Genomic DNA, 10,888 nt, shown 5'->3' with positions numbered 1-10,888 from the left:
CGGTAATGTAGCAGCACGTTGCTGTTTACGGAAACGCTTTACGTCAGCACGTGTACAGGCTTGTTGTTTCAGTCCAAGACCAGCAGTACGTGAATCTTTGCATGTTCGAAGGAAGAGCTTATCGAGGGGCTTTAACCACATGACCGCAGCACATTCAGACTGGGATCTATCGAACGCTCAGATGCACAAAATAGAAAGTAGGAGGACAGGGCGTGTTTCTTTTTTGTTTGTGTGTGTCGAACTGACCTCCACCGTGGACTCGATCCAAACCCTGTAAAGCCGCTTTTTGAACAAGTCTGACACAGATGCAACGGCGAGTGACGCACTGAGAGGGGAAGAAACATGATTCTGATGAAGATTCAGCCAGGGGCCTGCAGAGTTTGGTTCTCTCGGGTGAGTTGTTGTTGTTTTTTTTGTTTTTTTTCTTTTCTTTTTGTGAAGCTCGCCATGGTGGTGAAACATAGGCCACGTTACAGAGCCATGCTAAAAAGCTGCAGCTTGCATTTCCACATATCTTTTACACTTCCTGTTTCGATACGCCCACATTATTTGGTTTCCACCAACTATCTGCTCTCAACAATTGAGTGCATATTAGTTGGTGGAGACCATCGAACAGGGGCGTAGCCATGTATCCACGGGGAAGGGGGCTTGGTACGTTTTGAAACAATCTTTGTCTGAAGTATATTTACTGTTCAGATTTTTAAGCCCTTCAGATGTCCGTTCCATTTAGGGCTTGCTTGCTTATTTATTTATTTATTTATTTATTTGTTTAACCTTTCAAAACACTAAGTTAGCTGTTTTCCAGTTTCTGGTCACATAAACAACAATATGTGTGCAAGGTATTTACAACATTGGTTTTCCTTGATCAATGTCTACATTATGGAATTCAAAATTGAGCCAGTTTTCCATAGATAACAGGTTAAATTTATCAAACATTTTGTGACACCATTTTATTTAATTGTCTTTATGTTTGGTTCTGCAGATGCACACTTAAAACTATGAATTATCTTATTATTTTTATAACCAAAGAAATTCCATATATATATATATATATATATATATATATATATATATACATGGTGTGTCCATAAAGTAACGGTCCTTTTTATTTTTTATTTTTTTAAACTATATGGATTTCATTCATATGTTTTATGTCAGATATGCTTGAACCCTCGTGCGCATGCGTGAGTTTTTCCACGCCTGTTGGTGACGTCATTCACCTGTGACCACGCCTTGTGGAAGGAGAGGTCCCGCCCCCTTGTCGGATTTTCATTGTCTGGAAATGGCAGAATGAAAAGGACAATTTTTCCATCAGAATTTTTTTAGAAGCTGTTAGAGACTGGCACCTGGAAACCAGTCGAAAAATTTATCTGGCTTTTGGTGAAAATTTTACAGGCTTCACAGAGAATAAGGACTTTAACTACAGCTTTAAGGACCCCTTTAATGACGGTCGGTGCGCCGCGCTCCGAGCTGCGACGTCGCGGCACAAACCACTGGATCATTTCTAAGCTGATCGCTCTGTGGATACGAGACCGTCGTGTGCTCTTTCTCTGGTTATCACAAGAGTTGGACATCAGCCATTTTCCGGCAGATTTCACTTTTAACAAGAGATTTTGTCATGGAAAGCCGCGAGGCGAATGACGTCACCGACAGGCGTGGAAAAACTCACGCTTGCGCACGAGGGTTCAAGCATGTCTGACGTAAAAACATATGAATGAAATCCATATAGTTTTTAAAAAAAATAAAAAGGACCGTTACTTTATGGACAGACCACGTGTGTGTGTGTGTATATATATATATATATATATATATATATATATATATATATCCATGTGTATGAGCATTTAAAAAAGTGACTCTCTTTGTAGGGCAGTTGTTTCAGTTACTGTTGAGAGTATTTTCTAAAATGAATTTTTTTTCAAATTTGTTTCATAATCAAGGATTCCCAACAGTCCAATATGTGTCACCATTGCAGTGTTGCAAGCATTTTTGAAATGGTAACTCATTTCCTAAAGCAGTTCTTTCTTTGAGTGTTTCAAGCAGTTTTTAAGGGAATCATTTTATCTCTTTTTTTAGGAGTTAATTTAGCATTTTAAGTACTTTTAAAAGTGTTTTCAAAGTAGATGAATCAGGTAGTGTTGAGAGTATTTTCAAGGAGCGAATCCTTTTCACAAACACCTGATTCATTTAGCTTTTTGAGCCTTTTGAAACACTGAATTATTTCTACGACTAAAGAATCCCCACTATGCACTAAATGTTGTCTGAGTTTTTTTTAGCATTTCTGAAACAATAAATCATTCTTACAGTAATTATTTTAGTCATTGTTTAGGGACATTTTGAAAGTGTTAATTATGATCAGAGTAAATTGATTTATTTAGTTTTTGAGACTTTGAAATGGCAAATTGTTGTTGGAACCAAGGATTCCCCGCTGTCCACTAGATGGCACCACTGCAGTGTTTTGAGTGTTTTCAAAGCAGTAATCCCTTTCACAATAAAGTGTTTCTTTCAGTGTTTGGTGCATTTGACTCTATTATTTTGAATCAGTGATTCAGTGTGTGAAGAAATTGTTTTATTTTGAAGTATCGAAAGCTTTTTTTTAAATCTGCATCACTGTTTCGGGGGGGTCAACCCCTTTCACCACTTCTGTGCATGCAAACTATATGGTATCAAAGGTTTGTAATTTATCTTGATTACAGCACATGCAGTCCACAGCAGTGGATTAAGCTTCATTTAAACACTCTCTTCCAGGTGTCAATGAGGCAGGAGCTGTCTTTCTCCTCTTCTGTGCCCCCCCAGCCGGTGCCGCCTCTGGCCCAGACCCTGCATGGTTACCTGAGGATTTTGGAGCCGCTGCTGCCACCGGAGGAGCTCGCCCACACACGCAGGATGGTGCAGGAGTTTGGCAGACCGGGTGGCCTGGGTGCAAGGCTGCAGGAGGGTCTGGAGAAGAGAGCCAGACTGCACAAGAACTGGGTCGGTCTCTGTCCGATCGGTGTGGGAGGTTTGGCAGGTGTTAGTGAAAAGGCATCACAGGCCTGTTTTAAAGCACCGCACTGTGTTGGTTACATCACACCAACACTTTGTCCCCCTTTTTTTCTGACACAAAACACAATCTCACCCCTATTGATACAAAAATCTAACAAAACAATTCTCTATAAAATTAGCAGGTTTAATTGTAGAACCTTTTTACTCATTTCAGTTAATTTTGTAAAAATGAATCCACTTTATTAAAACTGTCAGTTGTACATGTTCTATAACAGACAATAAACAGGTGACGTTTGATGCGGATCGTGATCAGGATCCAGATGTGAATAAGTAAAACATAAAATTGAGCAGAGATGCATAATTTGTCTTTTGTATGTACTCTCCGAGTGCTTCCTCTGCTTTATGTTTGCATTAGTAATTTCAGGTTATGTTTTATCTCTGTTTTAAAAGGATCTCATAAAGTTATTAGCTAATTTATCATAGCAACTTTGCCAAAGTTGCTGTCTTTTTTTGTGCCACTGTTCTTCATTAGGGATGAATACCAGGTGTCTTTTTTACGTGGGAAAATTCAAACATTTTTCACACTCTTTTGGGATTTATTGCACTGAATTAGTAATTATTTTTTGGACTTAATGAACATTTCTTTCCGTGGTGTGCGAGGCTTTCTGATAGTATTTACAAATTTATTGTAACTATATGGGCTCTTGAGTGATGTGGATATCTGGTTGATTAAAATATATTTCAGTTTTGCGTTACGTAGTATATCAAAGTTGGTACAATTACGACAAAGTAGCAGTTGACTGTATACCCATAAATCCATGTCACAATATATATATTTTTTTAACTGTCTGAGTCTCACAACCCGTAGGGATGTTTGAAAGGGGAAAAAAAGCCAAAATTACACCATTTGTAACTGCCAGAAACTGGAAAAGCAGAAATTTAGATTTTCAAATTCCCAACAACCTGTGAACTAACCATATGTACTGAATGCTCCTGTCAAGAAAAATAACCAAAGCAAAGCTTAAACTCTTGTTATTTTATTATAATCATTTTATTCTACAATTCTCATTGAAAGAATTTGCCAAAAATAAACAGTTTGTTTGATCCACTTTCTGTTAACATGGAAGTGTTGAAGGAGTCGGTTTGGACTAACAGTCAGATGCCAAATATTCAGCGACCCTTTGACTGAACTGCAGGTTGGAGACAGAAAAATCATTGATAGAGAAAATAGCACTAAGGAAGCGTATTTACATATACAGGTGCATCTAAAAAAAAAAATTCAATATTGTGAATAAGGTCTTTTTTACGTATTTCAGAAAGTGAAAATTTTACATATTCTAGTTTCAGTACATAGAAACTAAAACATTTCAATCATTTTTAAATTTAATTTTGATAATTACAGCTCCAAAAAAAATCAGCACCTCCAAATCCGAGGCCATGGTTCTCAACCGGAAAAAGGTCCTTTGCCCTCTTCAGGTTGGTGGAGTGTCCTTGCCTCAAGTGGAGGAGTTTAAGTATCTCGGGGTCTTGTTTACGAGTGAGGGACGGATGGAGCGTGAGATCGATAGACGGATCGGTGCAGCATCTGCAGTGATGCAGTCGCTGTATCGGGCCGTCGTGGTGAAGAGAGAGCTGAGTAGGGGGGCAAAGCTCTCGATTTACCGATCGATCTACATTCCGATCCTCGCCTATGGTCATGAGATTTGGCTCATGACCGAAAGAACGAGATCGCGAGTACAAGCGGCCGAGATGAGTTTCCTCCGCATTGTGGCTGGGCGCTCCCGTAGAGATAGGATGAGGAGCTCGGTCACTCGGGAGGAGCTTGGAGTCGAGCCACTGCTCCTCCACGTTGAAAGGAGTCAGTTGAGGTGTCTCGGGCATCTTTTCCGGAAGCCCCCTGGACGCCTCGCTGGAGAGGTGTTCCGGGCACGTCCCATTGGGAGGAGGCCCAGGGGAAGACCCAGGACACACTGGAGGGACTACATCTCTTGGCTGGCTTGGGAATGCCTTGGGGTTCCCCCGGAGGAGCTGGGGGAGGTGTGTGTGGATCGGGAGGTCTGGGCGGCTTTGCTTGAGCTGCTGCCCCTGCGACCCGACTCCGGATAAAGCGGAAGAAAATGGATGGATGGATGGATGTATATTTTAAAATATTTGAATATTTTAGAAGATCAGTTTAAAAAAGGATTTAAATATCTAAATTTTGAAAAGTATGTTCATTTATGTACTCAGTATTTTGTTGCGGCTCCTTTTGAATGAATTCCTACATCAATGCGGTGTGTGGAGGCGTTCAGCCTGTGACGCTGCTGAGGGTGTTCTGGAGGTCCAGGTTGCTTTGATAGCAGCCTTCAGGTCATCTGGATTCTTGGATCTGGTTTATCTTATGTTCCTCTTTACAATACTCCATAGAGAATCTATGAGGGATCGTCTATGGGGACAATCAAGTACAGTAACACCATAGTCAGCAAACCAATCATATTGACTTGGATTTATAGAGCGCTTTTCAAGACACCCAAAGCACTTTACAAGTTGCATGATTCATTCACACGCATTGGTGGTGGTAAGCTACTAGTGCAGCCACAGCTGCCCTGAGGCAAACTGATGGAGGCCTTTAGTTGCCATTCTCCCACCACCACCTCATTCATACACAGGCAAGACGGGTTAAGTGTCTTTCCCAATATGCAGATTTTTGACTGGTTGGGAGCCAGATTCGAACAGTCGACCCTTCAGTCATAAGACGGCTCGCTGTACCAACTGAGCTATTGCCGTCCTTTTTGCACTATGGGCAGGTACCATGTCCTGCTGCAAAAGGAAATCAATGTCTCCGTAAGGTTTGTCAGCAGATGGAAGCGTGATGTGCTCTAAAACCTCCTGGGTTGACGTTGGATGTGATAAAACACAGTGGACCAACACCAGCAGATGACATGACTCCAAATCATCACTGACTGTGGAACCTTCACACTGAACTTCATGCAGCTTGGATTCTGTTTCTCTCCGCTCCTTCTCCAGACTCTGGGACCTTGATTTCCAAATGAAATACCAAATTTACTTTCATCTGAAAAGAGGACTTTGGATTACTGAGCAACAGTCCAGTCCTTTTTCTCTTTAGCCCAGGTAAGATGCTTCTAACATTGTCTCTGGTTCAGGAATAGCTTGACACTAGGAATATAACACATTTAGCCCATCTGTGCATGTTGGCTCTTTAGGCACTAATGCTAGCCTTAGTCCACTCCTTGTGAAGCACCCCGAAGTTCTTGACTTGGCTTTGCTTTACAATCTTCTCAAGGCTCATCCCTGTTGCTTTGTACATCTTTTCCAACCACACTTTCCCCTCCAGTCAGCTTTCCATGACTATGCTTTGATTCAGAGCTCTGAATAACCAGAGTTTTCAGGAATGACCTTCTGTGGCTTAACCTCTGTGTGGACCATGTCCATGAGTGTCTTCTGGACAATCTTCCTCATGATTGTGGTTCTGTGTACTGAACCAGATTTGAGAGATTTATGGTGTTCATTGTGCATAAATAATTACTTGAAATAAAATATTGTAATATTTTGCATTAATCGGGTTTTAAAAAGGATATTTAGTTGTCATTCTAGGGGTAACATATGTCACATGTCATAGAATCCAATGGACGTCGACATTGTTTAACCATTACCTTGCAAACCATGTATTTAACACAGTCAAAACTATTCCATTTGTTAATCATATTAGTTCAACCAATAATTTGCACCACTTTTTTACCAAAATTGGAACAACTTTAACTTTTGACCTCTGTACAAACTGAAACTGACATTTTTCACCATTATTAAAGTTTTTACCCCATTACTCCATAATATTCAGTCATAGATAGTCCAAACTATACCTTTTGGGAATCTTTGTGATCAGAGACATAATGTGTTATAGCTTTCAATATGATTGGAACATTTTTTTATTTTGACCCCTGTGCATTTCCTCAATTGACCCCTACTTGGCCCCCTATTGAAAATTCAAATGGCTAATTTACTTTTCTAAAATATGTACCAAAAGGTATATACAGTCAAATTTTGGTGCTTGTAACCGGATTTGAACGAATCTTACAGTGATCTGCTGTACTATCTGGAGAGATCTGAAAATGGGTGTGCACCGATGCTCTCCATCCAACCTGATGGAACTTGAGAGGTGCTGCATAAAGGAATAGGCAAAACTGCCCAAAGATAGGTGCACCAATCTTGTGGCATCATATTCAAGAAGAGCTTAGGCTGTAATTGCTGCCAAAGGTGCATTGACAAAGTATTGAGCAAATTGTGTGAAAACTTATGCACATGTGATTTCCTTGTTTTTTTTTTTTTTTTTTTTTTTTTTTTTTACTTTTAATAAATTTGCAAAAAACAAAACTAAAATACTTTTTTCATGTTGTCGTTATGGGGTGTTGTGAGTAGAATTTTGAGGGACAAAATTAATTTACTCCATTTTGGAATAAGTCTGTATATATATATATATATATATATATATATATATATATATATATATATATATATATATATATATATATATATATATATATATATATATATATATATATATATATATATATATATATATATATATATATATATATATATATATATATATATATACATATACATACCATAATATAGTGCCAGAATTTAATAAGCTGCGTATTGTCATGATCAGGGCCTGTATAATACAGGAAACACACTGAGCAGGTTTTAGCCTTGCTGAAGGCTACACCGCAAATGGGAAGCCAGAAATCTTGTAGTTGTTTTTGACACATATTTGAACTGCACACAGCACACCAACAATATAATCAAATCAGCCATTTATCAATTCAGGAGCTTCACTAAGAGTAGACCATTCTGCACATTCCACAACGCATGCAGCATTAATCACACAGTCATCTTCAACTGCGGTGGTAGTTGTACACTGCTTTCTCCAAAAAAGACATATATGAGACATATATTAGAGGTCTATTATATTAAATAAACCTCATCTCCCCCCCCCCCCCATTCCTCTACCAGAGGCATGGAAGTATGAGGGTTCGATGCCGTATCTTAGATGTTCCTACAATTGCACTCCTATGGACAGAGACCTCTGATGTTGTGTCTGGAATCTGCTGGAGCCACTCTTCCAATCTGGGGGTTACAGCTCCTAGTGTTCCTATTACCACTGGGACCACTTTGGACTTTACCTGCCACATCTGCTCTACATCTGCAGTTTGAATGCTGTGTTTATTTTGAGCGCACCTAAAGGTTTGACTGTGTGTGTGCGTGTGTGTCCTCGTCCCTGCAGATCACAGACTGGTGGGTGCAGTGGGCGTACCTGGAGAGCAGACAGCCGCTGCCTGTGCACTCCAGCCCGGCCATCTCGCTGCCCCACAGGGATTTCTCCGATTGGAGGGGCCAGATAGTGTAAGTGTGTGCCCGCTGAGTGACACAGGTTACATCACACCAGAGACTGGTGTCCCCAATAAATGGAGGGTCTTATTTTCTGGAGTATAAGTCACACCTGATTGTTGATGACAACAAAAAAAAGTATATAAGTTGCACAGGAGTGTGTGGCATTTATTTTTGAAACACATTTCACAAGAAACTGTGGGGTTTTTATGTAATAAAAATAAACATGTGGATCAGACAACAAATTAGGTGTATTTTTGGCCTGTGTGGATAGAGCACAGGGTCAGGTGGAGACGGGTGGTATGTTCAGCATAACGGACATCAGAGCCTCGTGTGTAGAAACACTATAAGACGAAGGTGCGTGTATTGTGTATTTTTTCGCAACCTGAATAGAGGTTGCAAGACCTACCTAAAAATAAATAAATAAAAACTTGAATTATGCTCAAGAAAATACTGTAATTGAGTAAAACACCAAATATGATCGTCTTCACAGACTGAAATGATGTTTATTTTGCAGTTGCGAATGTGCATTTGGTGTGACATTGTTGTCCAAATATTAATTGTGACTTTGTTTGAAATTCTACAATTTCTTGCACCATTCAGTTTAAAATCAGTCACAGTTGTGAATTCATAAATGGGTCTGTCTTTGGTTGACAGATAGATAGATTTTATTATCATTGTCATTACAACAACGAGATCTCCGCACTCACATTCCACATACAAACAGCAATTAATCCACAATTATTACTTGTTTACCGTAATAATGGCACAGATCACAATTAGAACAACACATATACATTTGACATTGTTTATGTGCACTAAGCTTGAAACAGTCCGTTTCCAAATTAAGGCAATGTGAGTGTGTTGGTAGCTGCTGCAACTGAAGTCGCGCTGCCTGCCAGCTTGGGAAGAACGGGGGGGGGGGGGGGGGGGGGGGGGGGCAGGAAGAGAGGTAAAAGGAGAAACTGGAGCATGCTTCAGTCCATGTGTAAGTCAGTTATTGTCTTTGTGGGTTGAGATAAGAATGGAGCCGAATAATCTCACCAAGGCCTGAATAAATAATAAATTCAGTTAGATACACAGTGAACGTTGCTGTTTATACACTTTTTATTATGCATTTTAATCTCTGAGAGTTGAACTGAACTGAAGTTGACCAGACTAGTCCCCATATCGCACACATTTTTTTTTCTGTATTTAAAAAAACAGCATAATCTGAATTCTTACAATCAAACACTGACCAAATCATCTTTGTTTGCTTCTTCTGCTATAGGTTTGCTTCCAAACTGATAGCAGCCGTACTGGATTTCAAGGCGAAAATGAAAACGTAAGTCCCACTTTAACGTACAAGCTGCACAAATACTACTCGGGGCAGATCCAGCACCCCCTCCACCCCGTGCCCCCTTCATGGAACAAAAAAATAAAAATCCCTGCTGAATGCTGTTTCTGAACCCTCTACTCAACAACAAGTGACTCAGCTAGATACATTTATACCAAATCACGATTCAGCAAAGATGTTCACTTTTTTCAGCCACAGACATTTTAAATGTTCTCTGTTACTTGTCATTGTAACATCACAGCATCACATATTCAAGATTGTACAATACAAGTTCAAATGAATAAAAACCTGGTTGTAAAGTTTCTTTTCTCTGTGGTATATTTTGTGGTAAAATATGTGCCAAAGTGCAAGAAATGGCACAAATTTCAATAAAATTCTGGTGGGGGGGATCTTCTCCAGACCCCCTGCTCCCTTAGTCATACCTTACTCATTTGCAAATCTACCCCCCCCCCTTTACAAAATCCTAGATCTGCCCCTGCTACTACAGTTAAATGTGCCATTTAAATTCATGTGATACTTGCCTATGCATGAAATACTTCATATGGCTTCTTTTATGATTGAACGTACAGCAGATTTCATGTTGAACATCCTCAAAGTTCCAGATATTTGTTTGCTTGTGTAGTAATGCTGTAAGGAAAATGTAGGCCTGAAACAGCCCATCTTAGATTTACTAGATAATGGTTGGTACCCGTGAACACAAAGACTATGGAGGGCTGTGGCAAGTAGGTGCGGTGAGCATAGCTCACACAAGGATTTAGTCTCCTTGTATAAAGTCAAGTTTCCTGATTAAACAATACAGTTCACTGCCTGGTGAAATACTGATATTTGGCCCTAATGGCCTTGACCTTTAATAATTCAGAGTCGCGCACTGGCAAGATGGCGTCATCTAGAGCCATTTAAAACTAGCTGTTCAGAAAAGTCTATGGGTGACATGATGGAGGGTTGGTCTAGTGTGTACACAAGTCTATGGAGTTATATTTCTTTGGTACGACCGAGTATTTTGACTCTGTTTGCCAAACCGTGTCAAGTGTTATGGTGCAGACTGATATCTCGGCGGCAGAAAACATGAATCAGAACGACTGCTGATGTACTTGAGTCCACTGAAGGACTCTACAGCTGCTTTTGCTAACGGCTATTTTAGTGCTTTGACCTTTTCCCTGATTGGCTCCTCCCTCT

General features: G+C 39.9%; 1 protein-coding gene across 1 annotated transcript in view; it reads left to right on the top strand.

Annotated features, from left to right (window-relative positions):
* cratb (carnitine O-acetyltransferase b) overlaps positions 1–10,888 on the top strand; it is a 30,047-nt gene continuing 19,159 nt past the window's right edge. The window contains exons 1-4 of the mRNA XM_034160837.1: positions 1–393; positions 2,749–2,973; positions 8,273–8,391; positions 9,647–9,700. Of these exons, the coding sequence (XP_034016728.1) occupies positions 343–393; positions 2,749–2,973; positions 8,273–8,391; positions 9,647–9,700 (449 nt within the window). The 5' untranslated portion in view covers positions 1–342. The remainder of the gene's footprint in view (positions 394–2,748; positions 2,974–8,272; positions 8,392–9,646; positions 9,701–10,888) is intronic.

This window comes from Thalassophryne amazonica, chromosome 20 (genome assembly GCF_902500255.1).
Source record: "Thalassophryne amazonica chromosome 20, fThaAma1.1, whole genome shotgun sequence".
Lineage (NCBI taxonomy): Eukaryota > Metazoa > Chordata > Actinopteri > Batrachoidiformes > Batrachoididae > Thalassophryne > Thalassophryne amazonica.
The sequence above is the reverse complement of the archived record's forward strand: the minus strand, read 5'-3'. Positions and strand labels throughout refer to the sequence as shown.